This window comes from Eschrichtius robustus, chromosome 1 (assembly GCF_028021215.1).
Source record: "Eschrichtius robustus isolate mEscRob2 chromosome 1, mEscRob2.pri, whole genome shotgun sequence".
Classification (NCBI taxonomy): Eukaryota; Metazoa; Chordata; class Mammalia; order Artiodactyla; family Eschrichtiidae; genus Eschrichtius; species Eschrichtius robustus.
Genome location: NC_090824.1, coordinates 73,697,966 through 73,725,810, shown reverse-complemented (window position 1 = coordinate 73,725,810; position 27,845 = coordinate 73,697,966). Strand labels below are relative to the sequence as shown.

The 27,845-nt window shown below is 45.1% G+C and overlaps 3 protein-coding genes across 10 annotated transcripts; 1 reads left to right on the top strand and 2 right to left on the bottom strand.

The window, feature by feature from the left end:
- Positions 1–753: 753 nt before the first annotated feature.
- On the bottom strand, positions 754–10,707 carry NEDD8 (NEDD8 ubiquitin like modifier). Its single transcript, XM_068547443.1, has 4 exons — positions 10,588–10,707; positions 1,959–2,006; positions 1,708–1,790; positions 754–1,127 (listed from the first exon to the last, which is right to left on the bottom strand). The coding sequence occupies exons 1-4, from the start codon at positions 10,603–10,605 to the stop codon at positions 1,031–1,033; spliced, it is 246 nt and encodes an 81-aa protein (XP_068403544.1). The 5' UTR covers positions 10,606–10,707; the 3' UTR covers positions 754–1,030.
- A 335-nt stretch (positions 10,708–11,042) lies between these two features.
- Positions 11,043–19,168, top strand: GMPR2 (guanosine monophosphate reductase 2). Of its 4 annotated transcripts, XM_068547187.1 has the most exons (11): positions 11,043–11,214; positions 11,597–11,717; positions 11,859–11,978; positions 14,092–14,175; positions 14,324–14,497; positions 15,325–15,406; positions 15,498–15,604; positions 15,790–15,832; positions 16,515–16,674; positions 16,851–17,010; positions 18,824–19,168. In XM_068547187.1, exons 2-11 carry the CDS (start codon positions 11,631–11,633, stop codon positions 18,827–18,829), a joined length of 1,023 nt encoding a protein of 340 aa, XP_068403288.1. In that variant the 5' UTR covers positions 11,043–11,214; positions 11,597–11,630; the 3' UTR covers positions 18,830–19,168. The 4 variants fall into 4 exon arrangements, with proteins under 4 accessions (XP_068403288.1, XP_068403260.1, XP_068403279.1 ...); XM_068547159.1 differs by having other exon boundaries at positions 16,851–19,168; XM_068547178.1 differs by lacking the exon at positions 11,043–11,214 and adding an exon at positions 11,239–11,330 and having other exon boundaries at positions 16,851–19,168.
- Positions 14,828–20,690, bottom strand: TINF2 (TERF1 interacting nuclear factor 2). Of its 5 annotated transcripts, XM_068547137.1 has the most exons (10): positions 20,152–20,687; positions 19,905–20,009; positions 19,683–19,784; positions 19,496–19,603; positions 19,294–19,390; positions 18,664–19,126; positions 18,511–18,578; positions 18,312–18,403; positions 16,128–16,217; positions 15,774–15,857 (listed from the first exon to the last, which is right to left on the bottom strand). In XM_068547137.1, the coding sequence occupies exons 1-9, from the start codon at positions 20,341–20,343 to the stop codon at positions 16,161–16,163; spliced, it is 1,284 nt and encodes a 427-aa protein (XP_068403238.1). In that variant the 5' UTR covers positions 20,344–20,687; the 3' UTR covers positions 15,774–15,857; positions 16,128–16,160. The 5 variants fall into 5 exon arrangements, with proteins under 5 accessions (XP_068403218.1, XP_068403245.1, XP_068403238.1 ...); XM_068547117.1 differs by lacking the exon at positions 16,128–16,217 and having other exon boundaries at positions 14,828–15,857; positions 20,152–20,686; XM_068547144.1 differs by lacking the exon at positions 16,128–16,217 and having other exon boundaries at positions 14,828–15,857; positions 20,388–20,686.
- Between the last annotated feature and the right edge of the window lie 7,155 nt (positions 20,691–27,845).

Genomic DNA, 27,845 nt, shown 5'->3' with positions numbered 1-27,845 from the left:
AGCGCCTTCTGGTGGTGGTGGTGGTGGGGAGGACCGCAGCAAAGTGCCAATGCGACTGCTCACAGGATCGCAATGGTCCTCAAGTCTCTCCAAAGGATATTCTTTCCTTGCTTCTCCACCCCACCCGGCCTCGCCAGCTTCTACTGAACTAGAGGAGACAAGGAAGGGAAGCCCTTTCTTCTGGCACCCGTCTCTCATTTTATCTCACCGAGTCCTAAAGTGATCCATCATAGCTTGTCACTCCACACTCATCCTTTCTCCATATCAGCCACTCCACCGTATAGAGCCTAGAGCCCTCAGCAATATTCCAGCCATAAAAGAATGCAGTGTCTGCTAAGCTCTTGATGCCTTTCTTGAACCAGGCCCAAATGTCCAGTAGGGTCACAATGGGGGAGAATTCACTCTCCTGGTTTCTACCACCCACGTCAGTAGTATGCTGACAGATACATAACAAGCAGTTTGGGGAGAAGGACTGATTTGTATTGTTTGTCAATTTCTGTAAATATTCCTACCATGGCCAATTTCAAGCTACCAACATGAAGTCACTTAACACGGGGTTAGGAAAGATGCCAACAATTAGCTCTGGAGTGGGTTAAGAGCTGGCTCCAGCACACCACTGAGTGTAGACTCTTAGAGTCTGAGAACCCCTCTAAGGGCACATTCTCTTACACTGTCCTACTCCTTCAGCCTGGTGTAACTGAGTGTGCATTGGCCCATTTTGATTTCAGTCACGTTTGTGCAATAGAAGAAAGATTCCAGGAGGCCATGAAATATTTTATTGACAACCAGGGACATAGCCATTAACAGAGGGAAGCACACAGGACTGCAAACTAAAACCCAATAGCCAGCAAGGGCCCTTTGGGCCAGGAACACTGCATCCTGGGGTCCTCACAGTCTCCCACCAACAGACACACAAGACTGGGCATCCAGGAGAGGGGGCAGTGGCTCTGGTGTCCCACAGTGTGAGAGGATACATGATGCCTCATAATGAGCGCCAGGGCAAGGAGGTGAAATGGAGGGGGGGGGTCCATCACTGCCTAAGACCACCTCCTCCTCTCAGAGCCAGTACCAGGTGGAGGACTGAACCACCTAGTATCTTGTAATCAGCTGCTGTCTTCTCATCGTTCCTGCAGGAAGAGGCAAAAAAAAAAGAAAAAAAGGTATTAGAAATACCATCTAGAGCAAGGTTCTTAACCTGGGTTTCATGGATCTGTCTGGGGATCTATGAATGCAGATGAGAAAAAAATTACATCTTTATATTTTTACTAACCCCTAACTGAAATTTGATATTTCTTTCAGTTTTGAACACAGGCAAAAACCCCACAGGGGGTATTATTAGCAATATGGGTAACTTGTTAATAACAAAAATTAGATATTTTCCTATCATTTCACAACTGTTTGTAGGTATCTTGAAAATCTTTTAAAATTAGTTATTATATCCATCATTAGATCTTAATGAAGTACATATATCACAAACTTGCTTTAGTAGTGTGATAAGTGTATTTCGATCCCATTAGTTTCTTTTGTAATTCCATGCATTTTATCTTATGTCTGCAAAAATCTAATTCTGAGAAGGGGTTCATAGCCTTCATCAAATTGCCAAAGGGTCTGAGACAACAACAAAGAGGCAGGCCTGCTCCACCTCCAGTACTTGCATCTTCATCTTCACATAAGATGGCCACGCCCTCATTCCCATTCCAAACTTACATCTGTTTACCACTGTAGATGAGCCGCTGCTGCTGTGGGGGGATTCCCTCTTTCTCCTCCACACGCTCCTTGATTCGCTCCACCTTTAGGGGTACAAGTAGTCAGGGATTGCTCAGGGGGAAGGACCGTGGAACGGGAAAGAACAAGAGCTATGCAAAGAGTATGAGAGCGGAAGGACTCAGTTCATCAGCATACCCAAGCAAGTGTACACGTAGGGAGATAGGCATGGAGAGGTATTGGGCGTACATTACCTTGTCTGTGGGTTCAATGTCAATCTCAATCTCCTTTCCGGTCAGCGTCTGAAACAGGCAAGGGTTTCATGAATCCTATAGCCCAATATAAAATTTGTCTCCTAGGTAAAACATCCTGGCCTAGTCTTGGGGGATCTATCTACTACCTTCTGAGAAATGCACATTCTCAAAGCTGATCTGAAGTGTCAGAAATTTTGACCACACCCGATTTCAGACATTTTTAGGCTGTGAACAACTTTGATAGGGGAAGATTCTGTAAACCATTTGACCCTTTTAATCTCACAGGTCATCTCACCTCCCATTCCGCTAGAATCCAAGAGAATACCATAACTCCTTTTGATAAGACAGCAATGAGAATTGTCCTAAGGAAAGTATTCCTTTGAGAAGGACCTTGTCTTACGTACCAATGCCAGAAATTAACATTCAGATAACTCAGAGAATTCTCAAGGACACTGGAGATCACCTCTAACCAACTTTTTTTTTTTTTAATATTTATTTATTTATTTGGTTGCGCCGGGTCTTAGCTGTGGCAGGAGGGCTCCTTAGTTGTGGCATGCGAACCCTTAGTTGCAGCATGCATGTGGGATCTAGTTCCCTCACCAGGGATTGAACCCAGGTCCCCTGCATTGTGAGTGCAGTCTTAACCACCGCACCACCAGGGAAGTCCCTGACCAACTTTTTAAGTAATACTAGAATTCAACATTCTATTCTCCCGTATCTTCTCCAGACTTCCACCTAAATCCTAAATTGCAGCTCTGGTCTTCTTGACTTCTTCTATAGGCAAAGGGCTGCTGATATCCAAACACAATAATTATACTCATTGTACACTTATTTATTTTTTTAAATTTTATTTATTTATTTATTTATTTATTTTTTGGCTGCCTTGGGTCTTCATTGCTGCGCACGGGCTTTCTCTAGTTGCGGCGAGTGGGGGCTACTCTTGGTTGCGGTGCGTGGGCTTCTCATTGCGGTGACTTCTCTTGTTGCAGAGCACGGGCTCTAGGTGTGCAGGCTTCAGTAGCTGTGGCACGTGGGCTCAGTAGTTGTGGCACACGGGCTTCATTGTTCCGCGGCATGTGGGATCTTCCCGGACCAGGGCTCGAACCCGTGTCCCCTGCACTGGCAGGCGGATTCTTAACCACTGCGCCACCAGGGAAGTCCCTCATTGTACACTTACAAATGTGCTTCAGCCAATCTAATCTCCTATCCATCCTTGCTCTTCAAACTCCATCTGCACCAGTCTACAGTAATCCATAATTTAGGGGCATTTTCCTTGCTTCTACTGTTTTTCTTGTTGCCATGCCCTCTTCTGCTCTTTTGCAAACCTTCAAGGGACACTTTAAGATTGATGACTTGTCCCCAATACACTTTAATAGCCATTGCAGCTAGTTGTTTAAGTGTCAAACTCTCCAATTTATACTCCAGCTCCCTCAAGGACAGAGACTGTTCAATCTTCCTAATTTAAGCACAAAGCACAGTGTTTGACATAGAAGCAGTCAATAAATATTTGTGGAATGGCTAAATACACCGATGATCATGTTATGATCACAGCTAACATTTACTGAACACTTTCCAAGAGTTAGAAACTATGCTGAGTGTCTTACATGCGTCAATACATTTAATCCTTGCAAGTACTTATGAGATATGTACTATTACTATCACCATTTATAGTTGAGGAAAATGGGGTTTGGACAGGTTAAAAAGCATGCCTATGAAGTCAAAAGGAGAATATGAATCCAAACACAAACTCTCTGGCCCCAGAACCTGAGCTTTCAGCTCTGTACTCAGTACTGCCCAAGTCTGGCTGATCTAGTATTGAGACCCAATGTACACTCCTGTGGGGGACTTACAAAATAGCATATGGTTCCTACTTATGGTATTCACAAAGACCAGCATGAAGAAAGTACTTAGGATCTAATTTCTCAACCATGAGAATGATTCACTACTAAGGATATTTCAAAAAATGCAAGAGTAACTCCTTTGGATTGACCTGTTTGGATGCAAAAGAATAAATTACAACAGTAATTTTCAAGTTTCCACCCCAACTCAAGCTGGTCTGTTTGAAAATTTTCAGTAGTCTATGGTAAAATGAGAAAAATAATGACAACAATGAGATTTTCATGAAACTAAATATTTTCAGGTGTTAAAATGTCCTTTTATGAAACGACAGTGACAATATATGGTATTTTTTTAGGCTCCTTCCTGACAAAATGAAAAGTATGCAATTCCATGTTGTCCACAAATTATCTCAATTTATGGATCATAATACTTTAAATGCAAAGACTCTTTAACCAGACACTTCTATTTCTAGATAACTAACCTAAAGGAAAAACTTGAAATTTGAGTACGTATTCAGCGGAACATGTGAGGTTTACTGCAACACCTTTCATTAAAGAAAAACACTAGAAACAGCCTAATGCCTATTAATAGGAAAGCTATTAAACTATGGTACACCCATAGAATGATACATTTATTATGCAACAGTTTATACACTAACATGGAAAGATCTAGAGAATGTATGATTATGTATCATTTTCTATATGTAAATATATACATACATACATGCATAGAAGAAAGGATTAAAAGTATACCTATCTCCTAAAATTATGATTATCCTTGAGAAGGGGAGTAGGACTGAGGAGACCAAAGCTAACTCTCCCTTTATCTGTACTATCTAATACAATATCTAATAAAAATATATTCCTTTATCACATGAATATTAATAAATATTCATTCTGATTTAATAATAACAATTTTTAAAGAGTACAAAAGACTCTAACAGAAAGCCTAGAACTGCTCTCCCAAGAGTCAGATGCTTGGGCTTTATGACATTTGAAAAAAATTATTGGTTTATAAAATCTAAAACTCTAGCACTGGTCCTTTGTTTCTGAGATCGACTATAGAAGCCTATGAATGTATCCAGAGAGCAATCTGGCATATGGTGTCCCAGCAATAACACTTCTGGGAAAATAATTCTCTGTCCAAAAACATACCTATGACAATGAATTGCAACTTTTTGAAACTGAAAAACTAGAAACACAATCCAAATATCACACAATTGAGGGTTAAATAAATTATGGTACAAACACAGGGGGAAAATCACACAGTTCTCAAACAATGTTTTGACTAACAGTATAATTCTTATTTTGTAACTAAATAAATAAACACACACATACATGTATTTATATGCTTTCAAAAAAGTTTGGAAGGATATAGACATCAGTGCTTTTATTTTGAGTTGTGAGATTATGGGTGATTTAAATTACTTTCTTTGTGCTTTTTTGTATTTTCCATTTTTTAATACCATAAATACATTGGGATGAGAAAAAAATTTAAAACAATGTCCTTGATGAGAGTATAAGGAAACCATTCTGTAAAGCAGCACTGTCCACTAGAGACAGAAACTTAGTGAAAGCCACATATACAATATTAAATATTCTAGTAGCCACATTTTTAAAAGGTGAAATTAATTTTAATAGTCTGAAACCCAATATATTCAAATTATTAATATATTTTACATTCTTTTTTTCTAACCAAATCTTCAAAATTCTGTGTGCATTTCATACTGACAGCACACCTCAATTCAGATGGTAAGTTATCATCTGAAATACTTGATCTGTATTTAAATTTCACAATTTACAGTTGAAAAAGTACATTTACATTCCCAACTTGTTCCAAACAAGTTAAAAGGTTTTCCAACTACTGAATAAAGTTTCAGTTCCTATATTAAATTAATTAAAATTAAATACAAATAAAATAATTAAATTCCTCAGTCTCACTAGCCACATTTCCAGTGGTCAATAGTGCACGTGGGCTAATGGCCACTGTACTGGACACTGCTCAAGCATCCCAGCTAATGTAGGAAGCAACAATAAAATCAGAATATCCCCATTTTGTAACCTCCAATGAAATAATGGATCTAGGCAATGACTAACATCGCAGAAAGCAAAACAACCTGACAGAAGTATGTGTCACAATACCACCTATGAATTATTCTCACACATGAACAGACAAAAAGGACTAATCAAGCCTCTAGATCTTATTACCAATTGACAGGAAATACAGAGGAAAGAGGAATATATTAAAAGACAGCATGGGAGGTAATCAGCAAAATCCAAACTATAGGAAACTCTATGGGACCAACCACCTAGATTATTCAACAAGAAAAAAATGGGGGAAATGGGGAATTACAGGTTTAAAGAGGCCTAAAATACTTATCAACCAACTACAATGTATGAATCTTAGTTGGATCCAGATTCAAACAAATTGTAAAAAACAAATGAGACAATGATAGTGTGAAATCACTGTTGATTTTTTAGGTGTAATAATTATGGTTATGTTAGTAAAAAAAAGTTCTTTTTTACAGATAAATACCGAAATATATACAAATAATATACGCTACGCTATCTGGGACTTGCTCCTTAAAACATAAGGTAAGGAAAGTTGGTGAGTATAAATAAAATAAGATTGGCCATGAGATGATTGTTTTTGAAGCTTTGTATGGGGTGCATTATTCCTTCTCTCTGCTGTTGTATATGTTTGAAATTGTCATAATTAAAATCATTTAAAACTGAACAATTTTAAAAGATATTCTTGATTTCAATTTTAAAAGATATTTTAAAAGACCACGTCATACTGGATTTCTTCCCTCAAATCTGGTCATTGTGACCTGGGAATACATTCAATGCTATTCAATTAGTCTATGATGAACCTAAGGCTGACATTCTGCTATAAGCACTGTAGGGGATATAAAAGAAATTAAGTGACCCAGCCCTTGCCAATAAATCTTTTTCAAGTGAAGATTTACAACCAAGAGACACTGAGACATACAATTAATAGAACAAACCAATATACAAGAAATGCCATACTGAATGTTATCGTCCAAAATACAAGGGGCAGTGACAAAGTGCTGTGGTGAGGGAAAATCAACAGTGATTAATTTAAACCTGACTGAGATACCATTTCACACCCACTAAAATAGCTATAATAAAGATGGGTGCAGAGCAGCTGGAATGCTCACTCACTGCAGGTAGGGATGTAAAATGGTGCCATATTTTGGAGAACTGTTTGGCAGCATCTGTTAAAGTTATACATGACCCAGTAATTCCATTCCTAGGTATTTATCCAAAGGAAATGAAAACATAAGTCCACAAAAAGACAATGTTCATATCATCATTTCTGGCTATTACAAGCCTTCTTCATAATAGCCAGAAACTGGAAATAACCCAAACGTCCATCAACAGGAGAACGGATAAACAAATTGTGATATACTCATCTAATGTAGTATTACTCAGTAATGAGACAGACCTACAGACACAACAACAGACATAATGCTGAGTGAAAGAAGCCAGACACAAAAATTATATATTCTATAATTCCATTATATGAAATTCTAAAACAAGCAAAACTAACCTATGGAACTTTCAGAGGGCAGGGGTGAAAATGTTCTAGATCTGTGGCTACATGGGGGTATACTGTTGTTAAAAACTCCTTGAACTTAACCCTTAAGAGCTTTGCGTTTTATTTTATGTTTAAAAAAGCATAAATGAGAAAACTGGGGCTTAGATAGTAAAGACAGGTGCCCAAAGTAATTTGCTAAGAGGAATCAATGCAGGATCTGAGGTTAGGGAATAATATGATGAAAAAGAAGGTTAAAGAAGACCTGTACACTATGATTTTGTACACCATATTTTGGTATAGACTCTAAACTTTATTATTATTTTTAAAAAATACATATACTTAATTTTTTTTAAAGAATTTTTTGATGTGGACCATTTTTTAAAGTCTTTATTGAATTTGTTACAATATTGTTTCTGTTTTATGTTTTGGGATCGAACCCACACCCCCTACACTGGAAGGTGAAGTCTTAACCATTGGACCACCAGGGAAGTCCCTAGACTCTAAACTTTAGAGGGGAATGGCAGTAGGAAAATCTTGCTGGAGGTATCCCAACAAGAGGTATTTCTCTGGAGGTATCACAGAGAAATAAAGATATAAGTTAATGAGACCCCAGACGAGAACAAGGGTAATGGGAATGGAAAGAAAATCAACAGAAAGATGTATCAAAAGAAAAATTAGGTTCTATAAGAGAACAATGATTTTAAAGAACTGGGTTCCAGGTTAACTGGTAGATTGATGGGATCAATATATGAGATGAGTATTGGGAAGATGGCTTAAGACAGAAGATGATGTATTTAATTTTAGAAACACAGAGATGAGGTATCAAGAGAAGTTTTAAATCACGAGTGTGCCAGCTAAAGGATGTCACTTGCCTCCTGGTTCTACAGGAATTAAGTCATTAGCCACCGCAGTCACTGACCTTCAACCCAGCCTGAAAGGAGTTCAAGGTGGAGACCGGGAATGAGGCACATCAGGAATGTGCTCTGGGAAAATTAATAGAACAGGCCTTTAGATAGTTAGATATTTTCAGGAGAAAATTTTATGAACCCAAATTCTTACATCTTCCCATACTTAGAAAAGCACTAAAACCATTAACTAGGATGTCTGTTCCTCTTGACTAGCAGCAACCTTCTACCGAGATGTGTGCTTGATTACCCTTTGCCAAAATCACATACATGCTGACCTCCCCCACTTACCTTTGGAGCAGTTCCTCAGCGCTATCTAAGAGGCTGTCTCCTGGGCTAAGGTCCTCAGTAAGTCCCCAAATAAAACTGAACTTACAGCTCTTATGTTGTGTGTTTTTCCTTCAGTCGACAAGGGATTTAGTTGTAAAAGATTGCAAAGAGAGATATGGAATAAGTTACCTACATGGAGAACGACAGTGGAAGAATGAATAATTCACAAAGGAACCCTGCTAAAAAACCTATCATTTGTATAGTAATTCACAGCTAACTAATTGCTTTATTTATTTAACATACAAAAATGTATTTAACATACAAAAAAGAAAGAGAAAGATGGACAGAGAAACCTATTTGAAGGTGCAAAGGAAAGTGTTTTGGGAAAGGAGCCTGACAATTTTAGAGAAGTACTAAATAAAAATGGATTCAAAGAAAGTAGAACCTTGCATACTCCCCAGACAAGCAGAAATGCAGAATGTTAGAAATGCAGAATCTCGGGTTCCATCCCAGACCACTGAATTAGAATCAGCATTTTAACAAGATCCCCAGGTGATTCTTACACATTTTTAAGTTGAGAAGCCCATCTAGAATACAGTATTTTCTTAAACTGCAGGTCTCAACCCATCAGTGGGTTATGAAATCAACTTGGAATATAATTCAAAATACCAGAGCATATCACACACAGTTATTTTGTGTTTGTATGGGACCATGAGATAAAATTTTTTTGTGTAGGTTGAGATTTAAAAAAAGGTTTACAAAACATTGAACAAAAGTATAGTAATAACCTCTTCTTTGGACTAAGGGAGGACTAAGAGAACCTGAGAATCCATATGTATTGAAATGACATAAGCATTCACTTGCTAATGTTTCTCAAGACTTTTTGGACAGTGACCCACACTAAGAAATACATATGAACGAATATCACATCCATGCATGTAATATACATACAAAATAAAAACCAAAATTTCACAAACAATCCTCTTACCCAGAAGTATACCCTGATATTTCTATTTTTTTCTTTTTCTTGTTGCTTGTGACCCACGGACTTATTAAACTGATTTTACCACTAGTGACTGTTTTATAGGTCATTACTCAAAATTTGAAAAACAATGACCTTTAACATGCTGCTTGGCCTCAATCCTCAGCTAAGATGGTGGTTCAGAAGGACTGAAGAGGTTAATGCCTATTATGCATGATAAATACACTAAGGAGCTGATGAAATAACGATAGACTTCCTTGGCAGTTTAAAAAAAAAAATGCTAAACTAACGTTGCACTGCATCAATTGTTAGTTTTTGTCCCTCCCTCTTAAGGCACAAAGGAGGAAATAGCAGATAGGACTAATGAGGGTTGGAAATTGGTGAAGAACCACGGGAGGCGGGATGGAGATGAAAGAAACACTGCTAGTACCAGGAACTAGGGCACTGATAACTAACCTGCCTCAGTCAAGGAAGTGAGGCTGGTCCAGGATGCTGGCTCAGAAAGGCAGGTGCTAACTGAACACGCACCCAGCTTTGTTTTCTGAAGGCCGGCTGAGATACTACACCTTGGCGACAACTAGCAAAAGCTGACAGTCTAGTTCCTGGGAGGCCCCGGTTCCCTAGGCTAACGTTTTTGTGCTGTACTCGGAGTAGCCTACGTTAGGCGCTGGGGGAAGCAGGTAACTTGGGCTTGGACGACGGAGAACAGAGCTTATTCCCAGAATCCGAGAGAGAGGGGAGCCAAGATGCTGCTAGGCCTTCTCTATGACCGCGGGGGTTCGAACACAGCGAGACCCCGGACAAAGGCGGCCTCCTTCTGGGTCAAGGAACGGTCCCGGAATGAAAGCAGGCACAGCACAGACCCCGGGGTCGTCTGGCTGGGCCAGCCCCTCCTCTCGAAGCCCTTTTGGGCACCCCCCCCCTACATCCCATCACCCCTCGCGCGCAGCCCCGAGGCTGTCAGCCCCCTCCACGCTCGGGAAAGGCGTGGTTTTCCTTCCCGGCTTCTCCCTTAAGGCACAGCGGCCAGCCCAGTACCACTGCGTCTTGGCAAGGCTGGAGGTGCTCCCACCTTCACTTTAATTAGCATCTTCTTCCCAGTTTGGGGCTGCACACAGATAAATTGCTGCTTCTACCGCTGCGATCGCCGATGCAGCTCCCCAGCACTCAGCCTGTGGGAGTCACTTCTGCTTCCGGGTCACTGCCTGGCTCCACCCCCCCCCCCTCCCCCCACCTCGCTCCCCCCCCCTTCTTTCCAAGGGGTTCCGGAAAGGCTCAGGAATGCCTTCGGGTTTCGTTTCTGTGGCGTCGTAAAAAAAAAAAAAAAGAAAAGGAGGCGGCCCGCCTAGTTACAGCAGAGATGATGCCTCTGCAATTCTGAGAGTCCCCAGCGAGCCGGGGCTAGTATAAAGCGGGGGCGGAACGAACTACTCCTCCCATCATGCCAGGGGGCAGCTCCGCGCGTCCCTCCCTGGGAGTTGTAGTCCCCTGCCCCTCAGCTCCAACGGCATCCTCAGTGTGTGAACTCTGTTACCCAGAAGGCCTCCAGCACCGAAGCTGGAATTCCTCAGTTACTCGTTCTCTCCGGCAATTAGCGGAACCTGTTAGCGCTGCCCACAAGGCTCAGCGGGGCTGCGCGAGGCTAGTCGCTAATCAAGAGGCGCTTCGGTAAACTGCCACCTGGCCACGGCGACAGGAAGTGAGTACCCCTATTCCGGAAGCTGGTTATGGGATCCCACCAATCCTTCTCACTCCCAAATCTGCCTCTTATCCCAAACTGCTCTTCGCAGGGGCGGGAGAAAGAAGAGTAGTGGGGTAAGGAACGCACCGTTTAGGGTCACTCACGACTCCATCCCAATTCTTCTCCCCAACAAATAGTACCTGGGTTGAAGACACCGAGAGTAAGTGGAACCACACGGGTCTGAGGTGACGGTCTTCAGGGACTATGCCTCGATCAATGCCCTGACCTTCCACAATTTAAGCGAGGAGAGAGATGAGCCCTGCCGCCAGCCCTAACAGAACATTAAGTTCTAAGGGAAAATTGGCTCAGCTACCGCCTCCTGACTTTTCCTACCTTCCAGCCCTCAGATTCGCTGCTACCCTGAGGTGCCTGCCATGCCTCACATCGACAACGACGTCAAACTGGACTTCAAGGATGTCCTGTTGAGGCCCAAACGCAGTACCCTTAAGTCTCGAAGTGAGGTGAGCCTGCTTCTCTAGTTGCTCTTTCTTGATCCCAAGCTCCTGGAGGGCCAGGACTGGGAAAGATTCCTGGCTTTTGCCCTCCTGCAATACTTGTTTTTTGGATAAATGAAATGCTCAGTTTCCTGTTCATATCTGCAGGTGGATCTCACAAGATCCTTTTCATTTCGGAACTCAAAGCAGATGTACACTGGGATCCCCATCATTGCAGCCAATATGGATACCGTAGGCACCTTTGAGATGGCCCAGGTTCTCTGTAAGGTAGGACTTCCCTCATACCCCTTCCTCATGGTGTCCAGTTCTGTGGGCTGACTGCAGAGGTATCTGCATCCCCACCCCCATCCCAGGTCAACTCTGGCAGTTACCGGTCAGGATGCTCAATTTCTGTTTTCTGCAGTAGTACTAAGGCCCCTTTATCTGATAACTTTAAAGGGCCATCTGAGTTAATGAGATTCAAAGCTAAATTTTGCCCCCATTTTAACAGAACTTTCCCTTTTCTCCTGCCCAGCAGTTTATACATCCTGCCAACTTTTCCCACCACCCAGATCACCCTCTCCAAATCACCTGCATCCCTCTTTACACTATTATGATAATCAGCATTCACTGTTTTAGTCCAGGAACTAGATATAGTTTGAGCATTCAAAAATTCCTAACTAGAAGATCCTAGAGAGAAGAAGTTTATTTTCTTTCATGCCTGTTTTTTTTTTTTTTTTTTTTTTAATCTTCCTCTTCTTTAAGTCCTAGGTTCCTGGGTGTTTCTGGGATGTGCCCAAAATGGAATGTGTTTTTCTTATATACAGGTTATTGCTCATTTTCAAAATGGAAGCTGCTGCTCCTTTCAGTAATATTACCTGCCTCTATATTTGTAGCTGAGAAGGTAGATAGTCTGGGCATCCTGAGGACATATGCACTCTTCTGGTTAATCCAGGTAGCCCTGGTTGATGGATTCTGCTGCTGCTTGTGGCTCTGTCAGCCTTAAGGACTTCATCTCCCTTTCTCTATTTTTGATTGCTGTAAGTCTTTGTGGAATGTCTGCTGTCATTTCTCTGAGGTTCATAGTTATGCAGCTTTAGTACTGTATTACTATTGCCGTTTACCAACTGCTTAGGAATCCCACTGTTGCCCGGTGTCCACCGGGCCTGTCCAGCAGAGTTAAGGAATGGTGAATCTGACTTCAGTGTTAACAAATGTCCTATAATGTATGGACCTTGCCGGGACTGTCTTGATGCTTTATGTTGAGACTGGCTTTTCATTACTGCTGAGTGCTGAAGAAATCAGGTTTTAGAGATACAACCAAGTCTCAGTAATAATTAAAAGGTTGGATGCAAGCAAGGATCTTTTTCTAGATCTCTAGCTTGCTATGTAATTGGATATGCTCATCATGCCACCCCATACCAGTATATCTCCAAGGTCTGCTGACCTCCTAGAGTGATTTTTGTCTATTAGCATGTTGATGGCAGAGTGTTGCTGAGAAAGCACAGTTCAGTACCAGCGTTAGCTAGGTAGTGTTGATGATGATCTCCGAGTATTATAGCGTTTGCACTTCCTTACTGCTGGCTGATGCTTGACTCCCTTGGGTCTCTCGTCTGTTGCAAGATTTGTGCTGTCTTGTCTATTTGCATGTCTGCACTTTTAAATCACAAACACCAGCATTCACAAGTGGCCTTTGAATGCCTTTCTCAAAGTATTGGGATGTTGTTTGCAATTTGTTGAGCTAGGAAATACAAGTCTGATGAGTCATTATATCCTTGAACTTGGTTGACTGAAATAGACTGAATGAGATAGACTTTTCAGGTTGGTCCATGTCTCAAGAAAATTCAGCCTTTACTTTAGCGGAGATGGAGAAAGGGTAGCGCTTTACTGACTGTTAACCTTAAGGCCTTACCTCTTGTGATTTTGTGAGCATTTAGGCTCACTGAATTACTGCTGGTAAATGGACCAGAAGATACCGAAAGTAGGTTAGCTCCATACTAGGTTATCATAGGAGGAGGGGCTGAGTCAGGGCAGGCAGACACTGGCTCCGTCCAGCCTCTTCATGGTTCCTTGTCTACTGCTTGTCCCACTGCACCAACAGCTTGTCCTTGTCACCTTTTAACTCAGAAGCACTGTACATGCTGGCAGGTGAAATCCAATCCAGGTGACTTAGTACTTTGGTGGGAGTGTTGGGCAAGTACTAGCTTATGGGGAAAAGCCCGACTGCATTTGTAGAGAGAATGGTGGAACTGAGGTTCGAGCTCAACCACTGACTTCTTCAAGTTGCTCTTTCCAGACTTCAGTCCTTTTGTCCCTCAGATAGGATAATATAAAGGTCTATTTTTAGAAAAAGAGGCTCTAACGCAGTTCCCTCCTTTTTGATGGCTCTTTCTTCTCCCAGTTCTCCCTCTTCACTGCTGTCCATAAACACTACAGCCTCGAGCAGTGGAAAGAGTTTGCTAGCCAGAATCCTGACTGTCTTGAGGTAACACTGGTCCTCCCCTGATCCATTCCTTAGCCCAGTCTTCCAGGAATCTTTGTTTGGCTTCCTGGGGACCAACCCTTACCTCCCCACCCCTGTTGGCTAACCAACCAGGTCGTTTCTTACATGCTCATGGCCCTGTTTCTCACAGCATCTGGCTGCCAGCTCAGGCACAGGCTCTGCTGACTTTGAGCAGCTGGAACAGATCCTGGACGCTATTCCCCAGGTGAACTATATATGCCTGGACGTGGCCAATGGCTACTCTGAACACTTTGTTGAATTTGTAAAGGATGTGCGGAAGCGCTTCCCTGAACACACCATCATGGTATGTCTCTATTACCCTGTAGTGGGTCCATTCCTCTCCTTCCTCCACTCTTTCCCGCCACACCATTTTGTTACACCAGTTCCTTTCTCCTCTGCTGCATTTCCTAGTCCGCTTAATCATGTCACTGGATGATTATCCATGGTTCCATGCTTTAAATGTTTGTGTACTGGCCAGTGCCGTCTTCTCCAAACCTTGATACCTAGTCTTTGTAAATCCAGTGCCCGACATCACTCACTAAACCACAGTGGAACATTTCTGCATCGTACATACCTCTGGTACATACACACCTGTCCAAAGGTATGGACAGATACTACAGTCATATTGAAGGGGTTGCATGAAATGATGTTTTATTTTATTTTTTTTTACAAGCTCAGGGGAGTGATGACAAGGCCTTACTTTCTTCGCAGCATTGAGGGGTCTCTCTGTTCTGTCCATCAAAAGCAAATACAATTGTGTAGATGGGTATTTAGCCGACAGTACCATGTCCTCCCCGTTTCCCGGAAGCCAGAGAGGTTTCATGACATAACAGCTTAAGCAAAGGATGTGTTTGAGTCTTTTGGAGGGGAGGGGGAGATAAATCTACTGTAAATCAGATGTGAGCTTGTTCCAGTTGGACCCCCGCTTTACCCCAGTACAACAGTGACACTGGCCACTCACCCCCTTACCTCAGCTTGGAAAGCAGGGTCCTTTGAAGTGACTGGTCTAAAAGCCCTCAGAGGGCCCAGATAGAGGGAACCGAGGTACTCTTCTTTGTAATAATGCTGGAAGCAAGCAATCGCCTCTTTTTCTGACCCTAAGAATGCTCTGTTTTGATGGTTCTGTCCCAGGCAGGGAATGTGGTAACAGGAGAGATGGTGGAAGAGCTGATTCTCTCTGGGGCTGACATCATCAAAGTGGGAATTGGACCAGGTAAGCTGGTTCACTGGGGGCCACTGGCCACTGCTTCAGTGGCAGACACCTGTGGAGAACTTTCCTCTCATCCTTGTCACGTTCTTCTCAGGCTCTGTGTGTACCACCCGGAAGAAGACCGGAGTGGGGTATCCACAGCTGAGCGCAGTGATGGAGTGCGCAGATGCTGCCCATGGCCTCAAAGGCCACATCATTTCCGTAAGGCCAAGGGCAGGGTAGGGTGTGAGGCTGCCAGACATCTGGGTTCTCTGGCAGGTCTGGAGGCTCTGGTAGAGGTGAATCAGGACTCCTGGGTTCCTGTCAGCTTTGAGGTGGGCCACTGGGACCTCCTAGAGGGCTTGGGGCATCCATGCTCTCTCTTCATAGTGCTCCTTACTTTGCAGGACGGAGGCTGCAACTGTCCCGGGGATGTGGCCAAGGCTTTCGGTAAGGAGGGCACAGGAGGAGGATCCTGTAGAAGAGGATGAGTCACCTCTGAGGGTCTAGGATCAGGCTAGGGAAGTCTAAGAAAGCTGTTCAGATTCTTTTATAATATGACTAGTGACCCAGAAGCCTGTGGTGTCATCTGGGGCAAACCAGCAGGGGAATTCCTGAGACTCTGATGTGGACTCCTAGTGTGGGCCAGGGCCATCTGCATCATCCCCTGGACTGCGGGACAGTGCAGATGCCGAGCCCCACCCTGGACCCATGGCATCTGGCTCTGGGGAGTGGGGCTACAGACCTGCACTTTCCCAGCTTCCTAGGTGATCCTTGTTCACACTGAAGTTGGAGAGCTTTGCTCTTGGGACACCTGAAGTTGAGTCTTGTTCAGCTGGGCAGAGTAAAAAGAGGTGACCAGAAAATGGCGAAAGCAGCAAAAAGGAGAGAGCAGAGGCCAGGCAGGGCATCTCCAGGGGCTCTATTTTAAATTCTTGGCAAGTCCACTGAGGAACAGAAGCCAGGGCAGAGTAGGCCTGTGCACTGGGTTGTGGGCCAGCTAGGGAAACAAAACCAGGACGATGCCGGAATCACTGGCAGGCCTGAGAATTTGGTGTGCGTTGCTTCTGAGGGTGACCATGTGGGCACCTGGGCCAGATCCATCTCTTTCCCCTCTCGTTGGTGCTGGCAGGGGCAGGGGCTGACTTCGTCATGCTGGGCGGCATGCTGGCTGGGCACAGCGAGTCAGGTGGTGAGCTCATCAAGAGGGATGGCAAGAAGTACAAGCTCTTCTATGGCATGAGTTCTGAAATGGCCATGAAGAAGTATGCCGGGGGCGTGGCTGAGTACAGGTAGGTATGGGAGGCCAGAAGCTGAGGGTTCTTGGAAAGCGTGACTTTCCAAGTAAGGTGGTGGCAGAACTTGGAAGAAAAGTGATGAGCAGGGACTAAATGCTAGAGACTGGGGGAGAGTCATTGGGCTTAAGGAATCCAGAGAGAAAAGGTAAGAAAGCTTTTCCTCTTCTAAGGGCCTCAGAGGGAAAGACAGTGGAGGTGCCCTTTAAAGGGGATGTGGAACATACCATCCGAGACATTCTTGGAGGCATCCGCTCCACCTGTACCTACGTGGGAGCAGCTAAGCTGAAGGAGCTGAGCCGGAGAACTACCTTCATCCGTGTCACCCAGCAGGTGAATCCGATCTTCAGTGACAAGAGCTAGACCTGAGCAGTTCTGCCCTCCCAGGGCGCCAGCACCCACCACAGGGCTCCACAGTGGGCCCCTCTCCCATCCCAGCTACTAGGGCTATTACTTGGTCATTTCCTATCCTCTCTCTCCTGAGGGCTCCTGCAGTATTCTGTACTTTATCTGCACATACAAAATGCCCAGGGCACTCACTGGGGAGGAAGCAAGGAAGGCAGGCTGAGAAAATAAAGTTAAGATAATCAAATGGGAACCTGGGGTCCCAGAATCCTGAAGATTATTAAAAGGAAAAGATGCTGATTCATACATAAGTGTTTTATATGGCCTTGGTCTGGGAGAGGTAGGCTTTTAGAATGATGTTTTGTTAATCAGATTCATTAAATAGATCTTTGAATATCTACAAAGCTCAGAAGTGTTTATGTATTTTAAATACCTCAATAAAGAGAGATCCCAGTGACTGAGATTCTGGGGATTTCTGCACAAGGCTGGCATCTGGGTGCTGCTGCAGGGCAAGTGGAGGAGTTGGCACTGACCCGGTGGAGTCAAGGACAGTGAGTGCCCTTCCCATGAAGCATCTCCATTCTAGTGCCACCACCCCCAGGTAACCTGGCAGCGTGAGAATTTACAAGTGTATTCTGGCATCAGACCACACACAGTATTTTCAGAATAGCAAAAGGAAATTTCTCTTCCAGGCTCTCAGCCCTGGTAACCCTTTTGGGCATGTCTGAACAACACTTTCCAAGGGAAGTAAAATGGCAAAGGGATCCCCTTCCAGCCCTGGAGAGACCGGTTCTGTTTCTAAGGAATGACCTACACTGACCTTATAGAGGCCTTAATTCCCCTCCCTCGAACGAAGACAGTGTTTTAACAAATCCAAATTTTAATTATTAAATATTACAAAGTAACTTTAGCAATGTAGTCAGGCAACCCAAGCCTGGACTTCCACTTTATTCCCCCTAAACTGCATGAGAGCTGAGGAGGAAGGAGACAGGCAGAGTGCCGTGGGCATTCCAGTCTAATCACAGCAGTGTAGAACTGTCTGTATGGTTAGGAACAGGGACAGACACACCACTGGGGCCAGAAGGGGGGAGGTATTCACAGAAGGTGGGGATCAGGGTGTCAAACTTTGTCTTCTGATAGTTTTCCAGAGAGTCCTGCAGAGAAGGGAGCAGGGAGATCCTATCATCATTGAAGCATGCCCTGAGCCCTCCATATCCTGCATCATATGGCTTTCTGTCTTGTTCTGCCCGCCCATCCCCTTCCCCAGCTTTCCATTCCTTCCTACTCACCCTTCCTTCCCTCTGGCCATTTTCTTCCTCGTCGGAGTCCAAAACCAGGTCCCCTATAGTAATGTCAGAGCTGCACAGAGATGGAGGACGCACTGCAGGGAGGAAACCAGAGTCCAAGTACTCTTCTCAGTGAACACAGGACCTCAAGAGTCCCCAAGAGAGGAGGCTGTCTGATGTGGTCCTGACTCAGGATACCTACCTGACTTCCTGGCCCTAGGAGGCGATAATGACAATCTCAGGGGTTCCATGGGGCAATCCAAGCAGTTCCTAGGGTGGGAGCAAGCAAGACAGGGTGAAAGGAAAGCAGGCGGGGCATGTGCTGCTAGTAGGGAGAAGCAACTGTTCTACTCACTCCTTTTGCTCTGAGGCAGACAAGTCGATTGGGTTCTCCTTCAGAGCCCTTCCTCCCAGGGTCTTGGACGGACTCCTAGACTTGCCAGTCGAGGCTGCTCTGGTGCCCACAGCACCTGCTGGATCTAATGTGTGTGTCCCATGTTCTTCCCTGTTCCCAGGCTTAGATACGACCTGCGTTGGTGAACCCAGATTCCTAAAGGGGAACAGCATGACTGTGGGGCGCTCCTTACGGCCTTTGCTAGTGGATGCCCACCGGGACTGGATTCTTCGCCGGCCTAGAGGGGCCAGATTGAAGTGGTGGCCAGTCAAAGGTTCCGGGTGCTTCCTTGAGGCTGGACCCTGAGGAAGGCGTGGGCCAGGCCGGGCTTTTGGCAGAGGGTCGTGGAGTGCTGGTCTTGGTTGCTGGGGAGGACTCTGCTCCATAGGCTCTGTCATGTTCATTGAATCAGTAGCAAAGCACTCTGAGAAAGAAAACAAATCTCCTTAAAAAGGCAATATAGTAACACATCGACTCAGTCTGGTTTCTGACGCCTCAGGCCCATGTAACCCTTCCGATAGGCTGCCTCAAAAGGTCGCGAGCTAAACACTCCACCCCCAAATTCTTAGTTCTCCTAGACGGTCCTGGTACCTGGAAGTGGCCACCCCATGTCCACACCATACTGGCTCAAGACAAAAGAAGAAGTGATAGAAACTCCAGGCTGCATCCAACTCAGCACATCCTGAAGCTGTGGGCAGGGAGAGAGGCATGAAGACCACAGGCCTTGATACAACTCCACCCCCTACCCCCCACCCCAGCATTCTGCCCTTAATGTGTTTTGCCCTAGCAAAACCTGCTGCGCCTGCAGTGTAGGCAGTGCTTTTTCCAGCTGACACAGGTATTCAAAAAACAGCTTTTCCATGGCAGCCAGAAAAAGTTCCCCATACTCTTGTTCAAGTTCCTGCAGGAGGAAAAGAAGCAGGTCAGAAGAGGACTAGAGAGAACAGCTACACCATAGCTTCCAAAGCAGCTAGTCCCACCTGTAGCTTCGAAGCCAAATCAACAGGGGCTTCTGCCAGCTGCTTCACCTGCTGGCAAAAGGTTTCCCGAGCCTCTGAGATCTTTCTCAGATCCTGCTTTGTCTGTTGAGGGTAAGGAAGGCAAATAAGTTAGGGGCACCAGAATCCAGTGACCGGGAGGAGGAGCAACTTTGTTGCACCAAGTGTTAACTGGGGATAGGGCTTGCTCTAGGGACGACTCACGGCTTTGGGGTCCCGCACTGCAGGTCCAGACTCTGGGAAGTGGCGATGCAGGGCATTCAGAACCTGGGCCCAAGGTCGGCCCTGCAGGATCATCTCCACCACCAGCTGTGAAGGGTACTGAGCTCAGAATCCCCACGTCCGGGCAAGCTGCCCTTTTCCAACCGGCTCCACCCCCAAGCAGTCGGCCCCGGACAGGTCCTCGCATCCCGTCCCTTTCCCCTCTACCGGGTCCTACTGACTCCAATACCTTGGCCTTTAGGCCCATACACAGGCGTTCATGGTGCCGGTAGCGAACCAAGCCGGGGGCAGCAGCGCGCAGGGATCGCAGAAACTCCAATACTCGCGGAAAATGCTCCACGCAGCGTCCGCGCACGACTTGCCAGCAGGCAGCGGCTGCGAAGCGAAGAGCGGCGGGACCGGCCCCGGGGGGCGTGGCCATGGCCGGCGGGACCCACCCCAGGAGCCGTCCCTTTGGGTTCCTACCTCTGGCAAGGCTTCCCGACTCCTCCTAGAGGCGGGGTTTCCGGTGGCCCTCACAGGCTCGGCTATTTCGGTCTGTGCCGGATAGTTCTCGATCCGAGACTGCGCCCTCCCATGGGCCACCGGAATTCTGGGGTTTTTCTCCAACTCGGGCTGGAGCCTGAACGGAGAAGCTGGCCAGCTCCACTGGCAACAGGTCGTTCTGCTTTAAACGCCGCCGCTGTCTCGAACCCAAAGGCTACTTCGCTTCCGGCTCCGCGACCAGTGTCCCTACCCGGGAGAAGGGTGGTAGTGGAGAACCAATGGGTCGCCAGACAGGGGAGACGAGACGTTGCGTCATAAGGCCGCGCCCCGGCGGATCCGGCGCCGCTGCCGGTCCCCGCCCCCCGCTGCCTTGCACTTCCGACGGCTGCTGGGCGGCGGGGGCCGAGGACCTGGGCTCCGCCTCCGGCTCTTGCATTTCTTCGCGGAGCCTACAGAGAAGGCCCCTCGTTCTTTGAGGTCTTGACTTTCTAGTCTGTAAAGCGAGGCTTATGCCACTTTCCCTCTCCATCGTCTTCACCCTCTCAAATACGATTCCTTAAATCCCAGCGCCCAAACCAGCGCCTGCAAAGCCTTCCCCGGGCGGCGCGCCGCTTGCAGTAAGAGTTCAATTCTTCTTTGTACAGAATGGGAGAGGACGCCCGCCTTTAAAAAATAAAATTCAAAGTTTGAAAAGATACATCAGATTGTTAATCTGGTTTTTTTCTAGATGGTGAGACTGCAGGAAATTTTTGTGCTTTTCTGTGTTTGATATCTTTTTTTTTTAATCGTGTAGTTCTAAAATAAATAAAATAGATTTCCTTTTTCGAATTTCTGTTGTGCGCTTACTCCAGTCAGCCGCCTAATACAGTTGACCGTTTTACTTGTCTTTCTCCTTGTCACCCTTCCTGGTGTCTCTCCTTATTTCCATTGCCAGGGACAGAACCTTGGCACACAGTGTATATTTTTTGTTGACTGAATTAATTACCTGCTCTGACTACCTTACAGGGATTTAGTGAAACTACCCTTTCCTTGGGCCATCTCCTTTCTTAGAGATAATGGCTCCCATATCCCTCCCTGTCTCCACTCAAGATCAGTCTTCAGAGGTGAGCCACACATTCGACTGCCCTTGGGACATCTAGCTGGAAGTTCCAAAGTACCCAAATCGGACATCTACGAAATTCTAGTTGTCTTCCTTTTTACTTTTACCTTAATTTATTCTTTCCGTAAAGTTCTGCCTTTATGTAGATCTGAGTTTCTGACCTATGTCACTTTCCTTCTTTCTGAAGAATTTCTTTTAGCATATCTTGCAAGTCAGGTCTCCTGGCTACAAACTCCCTCAATTTTTGTTTGAGACAGTATTACTCCTTCACTTTTGAGAGATAATTTTGCTGGATACAAAAGCCTAGGTTGGTAGGCTTTTTTTCCTTCAACACTTTAAACATTTCACTGCACTCTCATCTTGCATCGTTTCTAAAGAGAAGTCCGATGTAATTCTTTTTTAAAATATTTATTTATATATTTATTTGGTTGCTCCAGGTCTTAGTTGCGGCAGGCGGGCTCCTTAGTTGTGGCATGCGAACTCCTAGTTGCAGCATGCATGTGGGATCTAGTTCCCTGACCAGGGATCAAACCTGGGGCCCCTGCACTGGGAGTGTGGAGTCTTAGCCACTGCGCCACTAGGGAAGTTCCCCTTCTGCCTCGAAGTAATTCTTATCCCTGCTCCTCTATAGGTAAGATGTCCCCCCTTCTACCCCTCGAGTTTTGTTCAAGGTTTTCCCTTGGTCTTTGATTCTCTGTTCATCCTTCTTCTTGTAAGGACAGGAGTGAGAACTTCTAAGCTCCTTACATGCCAGCCTGAAAACTGGAAGTTATCTTCTATTTTAAATTCTGCTCTTTCTCCTGGCCTCTGTATTTCTGTGCATGGCACCTTTCTTTACCCATGAGTCAGAAAACAAGACCATCACCCTTAACTCTGTCCTCTCTCTTCTCCAAATCTAATCCCTCACCAAGTCTAATCAATTCTACTTCCTACAGAACTTTTAAACCCACCCCCCTTTTTTTTCGTTCTCACTGACTGTATCTTATTTCAGGTTCCCTGTCTCTCACATTGAGAAGACTCTAGTCTCCCTACCTCCAGCCCAACTCCTAATTTCTTTTCCATGTTGCTTTCATCATAAACCTGGTGAAATGCAAAACTGATCATATCATCCCTAACTGAAAGCTCTCTCTTACTTTCAAAAGAAAGTCCAAATTCCAAAATATGGCAAAAGGATTTTTAATGATCTGGCTAAGTTTACCTCTTCATCAACATTCCTTGCCACTTTGCACTTATCATGCCTCCTCTTCAAACTGATTGCATTTTCCAAATATACTGTGTTGTCTCATATTTTGTGCCTTGCACATACTGGATGATTCCTCTGTCCTTCTTGCCTCTTGGACTTGACTTTTTTTCATCTTTTGTGGCTCATCTGATAACTACCTCCATGAAACCCCTCATAGCTCTCTTCCCAGCCTCCTCAGCATCATCCTGTACATCTTTTTTTTTTTTTTTTTTTCCAAACTGCGTGGCGTGTGGGATCTTCATTTCCTGACCAGGGATTGAACCCGTGCCCCCTGCAGTGGAAGTGCAGATTCTTAACCACTGGACTGCCAGGGAAGTCCCCCGTACATCTTTTTATCACCACCATTGTCATGCAGAATCTATTTTGCAATGTTGTTGTAAGGATTAAATGAATTAGTAAATATAAAGCACTTAGAACAGTGCCTGGCTCCTAGTAAATACTACATATGCATTTACTGTATTTTGAATGTTTTCTTGTCTGTCATCCCCACTGTTGGGAGCCCCTTGAGAGAAGGACTTGCTTCTTTCTCATACATGTTATGTCACTAGTGCCTCATGCAGTTTCCGGTTCATGTGTTCATGGCTAACATGAGCAGCTCCTTTGTTAGTCCTCTGTGTCCTGCCCCAGGAGCCCCTTGTCTTGCAAACCTTCTCAAACTCAAAGGATCAAGAAGACTAGAGGTCGGCTCTTAGAACATTGGGAACTCGTGGCTACTCCTGGCCCAAGAAGGGTGGAGGCAAGGAGAGCATGGAAAAAGTACAGAAAGAAGAAAAATGGAAGGTCATTGTCCTCAATAATTAGCGTGCATAGGAGTCAAACCCCTTAGTGAGATTATTAAAATACAGACTTCTTGGCCTCTGCTCCAGGGATTCTGATTCATGAGGTTTATTCTGGGGCCCAGAAATCTGAATTCTTAATAAACATCTCAGATGATTTTAATGCAAGTGGTCTGGAGATTATGCTTGAAGAATCCTGGGGTAAGAGAACAGTTTCATTCAAACCAAAGCCCAGATCCTCCAAAGGTCACCCAAAGGAAAATTTCCAGGTAGAAGAGAGCTATACAAAGGGTGTCTCTGAGCCTCACCTTCCCTCACAGTTTCCTTTCTCTGGTGAAGGACACTAGTCCCTGTATCAGTGGATGGGACCACCTATCTGTCCTGTTCCATGAGCCAGAAACCTGGTGTTTAGCTTTACTGCTCCTTTCCACCCTCCACCCAGCCACATCCCATCCTTCCCCAAGCCCTGTGAATTTTCCCTCCTAGATATTTCTCCAAGTTTTCCACCTCTGTCTCCAGCACCACTACTCTGGCCCAAATCACCATCTCTAGCATAAAATATCACAACTGTCTTCCAATCTGTGTCTCTGCATCCACTCCAGCCCCGCTCCAATCCATTACTTGACACCACAGGCAGAATAATCTGTTCAAAACACACAATGTGATCATGTCACCTCCAATTCCTTAAACCTTCCAAAGGCTTAAAGTGGCCTATGGGGCCCCACAAGGCTCTGTCCCTGCATCTCTCAGCTTCACCTTCTCCACTCTGTCCCTTGCTCTCCTTGCTTTAGCCACACCATCCTCCCCCTCCTCCTCTACCCTCCTCCTCCCCCCCTTCTCCTTCTTCTCCCCCTCCCTCTCCCTCTCCTTCTTCTCCCTCTCCCTCTCCCTCTTCTCCCTCTCCCTCTCCCTTTTCCTCTCCCTCTCCCTCTCCTTCTTCTTGTTTTGTTTTGGCTGCGCTGCGCGGCATGCCAGATCTTAGTTCCCCAACTAGGGATTGAACCTGTGCCTCCTGCAGTGGAAGCACAGAGCCCTAACCACTGGATCACCAGGGAATTCCCCACACTGTCCTTTTAGTCTTGTTTACTCTTCTAGATGCCCTTCCACCACAGGATCTTTGCACAGGCTATTCCTTTTGCCTGGAGTGATTTCCCTTCCATCTCTACCTACCTATCCTCCAGGGTCACCTATCTAGGTAAAGCTTTCCTAACCACCACCACCAGTCCAGGTCACACACCTTCACCATAAACTTCAGAGCTCTGTACGTACTCTCCTTTGTCTTGTGCAGTTATTCAATTAATCTGTTTCTTTCTCAGACTGTAAGCTCCGTAAGGCAGGAACTAGGTTTTCCCTGTGTTCTTGCACTTAGCGCATTGCTTGGCACATGTCATTGAATATTTGTTAAATGGGTGGAGGAATGGGTTCATTATCTGCTACTGTGGCTGGACCCTGCCAGTCAGAGTCTCCTGTAAAATTCTGCTCCAGCTGTAGACAAAAATCCCTCTCCAGGGTGGACCTTATAATAGCGGAATCTAGCCATTATTTTAAAAATTAACTTTATTTAAAATGAATTACAATCACTGTAGCCTGATCCATAAATCTGAGAAACATTTATAAGTAACATCTTATAAAATTTTTCTTTTAAATTTGTAATTAACTCCACCTGGTTTATTGTCAGGAAGATAAAATCTTCCTTTTGATGTTTTTACCTTTCCCAGAATTTCCTAAGAATTGTGACCAAAAGGGCAGACCTTCCAGCTTCCATGCCTGTTTGGGGAGAGCTCTGCTGCCTACGGGGTCTGCCACGCTTCTTCCACCCACTCAAAGTCACCTTAGAAAACCAACGACAGGGATTCGTACTTGAGCTCTCAGGATTCTACATCCAGGTCCAGACTTTGCTCCCTGGCCTAAGGGGCTGCAGGAGCTTCCAGCATTAGCCCCAGACTTTGCCAAGTCAAACCCACCTACATGGGATTCATGCACCCTGGTATCCAGCCTAGTTCTCCAAGGCTGGGATGGTTCCCTTCCCTGCTATTGGGCTGCAGTTGAAGCTACCATAGTCCACACTAATGTTCCCAACTTTAAATCTTGGGGCAGAAGGAACTGATAATACTGGGTCTTTACACTCAGGAAAACCTGGGCTACTGATGCAAAGAATCCATCTCCTCCCTAGTGATCAACTTTGTATACCAGGTGTCCCAGGAGAACCAAAACTGGTGACCAAGACTCAGAGATAATGAGTGCCTTATCACTGTCCAGAAGGCATCAACTAAGGTGGCAACTCTAGTGGATTTCTTAAAACCAAGACTAAGAACACTTCTTTTTGTAAAAAAAAAAAAAAAAAAAAAAAGCACTCTGTTGTATAAAGGATGATGTAAAGGAAATAATCATATAAATAAATGAAAATGGCATTAAATAGGTTTCCCTAGTACAGTTTTCTGAGGTACAGTCCAAGTAAGAGCTCTGCCCTGCTGGTCACTACTCAGCTCCTCGAGTGCCCATTTATCTCTCTCTTTCCCAACTACTGAGCCCCCGCACCACAACTACCGCTCTAGGGCCTGCGTTGCCGCAACTACTGAGCCCACGTGCCTAGAGCCCCTGCTCCGCAACAAGAGAAGCCACCGCAATGAGAAGCCCGCGCACCACCATGAAGACCCAAAACACACAGCCAAAAATAAATTAAAAAAATTAAAACAAAACAAAACAAAACAAAAACGTAGTACAACTACTGCGGCTTGCTCAGTAAATTCAAGGAACAATTATAAGTTATATGTTGCAAATTGTTTCTTTTAACTTTGTAAGTAGCAAACATTTCTTGTGCAGCTCTGTGCTGGACCCTGTTCTAGGTCCTGGGTCACTGGTGTGAATAACACAGATAAGCTCTTAAGGAGCTTACATTTTAGAGAAAAGAGACAGAATTTAATAAATAAACAAACACGCTGATATTAAACGATAAGTACTAGGCAGGATACAAAATAAAATAGGGTGATATACTTGAGACTGGAGGCGGCAAACTAATCGGATTGATGGACAGGGAAGAGCTCTATGGGGAGGTGACATGTGAGCTGAGACCTGAATGAGGGGGGCAGCCATGCCACATGGAGGAAGGGTGTTCCTCCAGAAGGAAGGGCAGATGCCAAGTCTTAGGTAGAAGGCTGGTGAGTTTGAGAAGCAGAAGGACGGTGGGGCTGAGGCAGCAGGGCCAGGGGCATGTGGTGGAGTTGAGGTTGGAGAGGGTTGCAGGGCCAGATAGATGAGGGTAGGACTTTGCATTGATCCAAGGGTGATGGGAAAGCACTGGAAGTGTAGCCATAACATAAGCTGCTCCATTCTGAGCAGCAGAGATTTAAAAATTTGCATGCATCTTCCCTTCCTACTGACCCTGGTGTGTCTTAGAGCTGTTTGGAGAATGACTAGCTGACTAGGGGACAATTAATCTTGCTTGCTTAAGAATTCCAGGGACTGGCCTTAAAGCTATGGGAGCAGACCAACCCTAGAGTAGAAGATCAAGATGGTGCTGACCAGAACACCACACAACCAGTTTATTATTTATTATTATTATTGGAGCTGACTGTGCTCTTCTGCACATAGCCCCCCCTCCTGTACACCCCTGAAACTCCCCTTTAAAACCTTTGACCCCTAACCAGCAATTTGGAGGTTGGTTTTGGGACATTAGTCCACCATCTTCCCAGGTTGCTGGCCTCCTGAATAAAGCAGCCGTACCCTTCCCAACGACGCTTGTCTCTTGTATATTGGCTTTCCAAGCAGCAAACAGCTGAACTTGGGTTCAGTACCAGCCTTGTCCGGTTTTAAGCAGGAGAGTACCAGGATTTAATTTACAGCTTAGAAAGCTCACTGGCTGTGTAGAAACTGGATTATTCAGGAACAAGAGTGGAAACACACCGGGAGGCTACGGCAGTTCCATAGCGAGAGAGCACAGTGACAGTGCAAGTGGAGAGAATGACAGATTCAGATATATTTTGGACATAGAACTGATAAGAAATACTGGTGGAGTGAATCTTGGAGGAGAGAAGAGGGAGGAATCAAGGGTGACTTGTAAGTTTTTGGCTGGAACAACTGGGTGGTTATAGTAACAATGAGATGGGAAAAACTAGGGGAAGAAGGGTTTGGGGATGGAATTAAGAGCTCTGTGGGGTCACTTTCAGTCTGAGATAAAATACAGGCTGTGGAGCCAGACTGCGCAGGTTCTAATCCTATTCTAGAGTGCTAAATGATTTTGATGGGTTCCCTAGCCCCTTGCCTCAGATTCTTCATCTGTAGAGGGGAAATTATAATACAGTGACCTTATGAGGTCGTTG

Bases quoted from the DNA above. Each gene is read 5' to 3' on its own strand.
- NEDD8 (XM_068547443.1), bottom strand. The intron at 1,791-1,958 runs GTAATGTACGCC...GTACCCCTAAAG, and splicing joins ACATTGAACCCACAGACAAG to GTGGAGCGAATCAAGGAGCG. The intron at 1,128-1,707 runs GTAAGTTTGGAA...CTCTTCCTGCAG, and splicing joins ATCTACAGTGGTAAACAGAT to GAACGATGAGAAGACAGCAG.
- GMPR2 (XM_068547159.1), top strand. From the start codon at position 11,631: ATGCCTCACATCGACAACGACGTCAAACTGGACTTCAAGGATGTCCTG. The intron at 14,498-15,324 runs GTATGTCTCTAT...GTTCTGTCCCAG, and splicing joins TCCCTGAACACACCATCATG to GCAGGGAATGTGGTAACAGG. The intron at 16,675-16,850 runs GTAGGTATGGGA...TCCTCTTCTAAG, and splicing joins GGGGGCGTGGCTGAGTACAG to GGCCTCAGAGGGAAAGACAG.
- TINF2 (XM_068547107.1), bottom strand. From the start codon at position 20,343: ATGGCCACGCCCCCCGGGGCCGGTCCCGCCGCTCTTCGCTTCGCAGCC. The intron at 20,010-20,151 runs GTATTGGAGTCA...TACCCTTCACAG, and splicing joins GTATGGGCCTAAAGGCCAAG to CTGGTGGTGGAGATGATCCT. The intron at 18,404-18,510 runs GTAGGTATCCTG...TCCTCCCTGCAG, and splicing joins TCCTAGGGCCAGGAAGTCAG to TGCGTCCTCCATCTCTGTGC.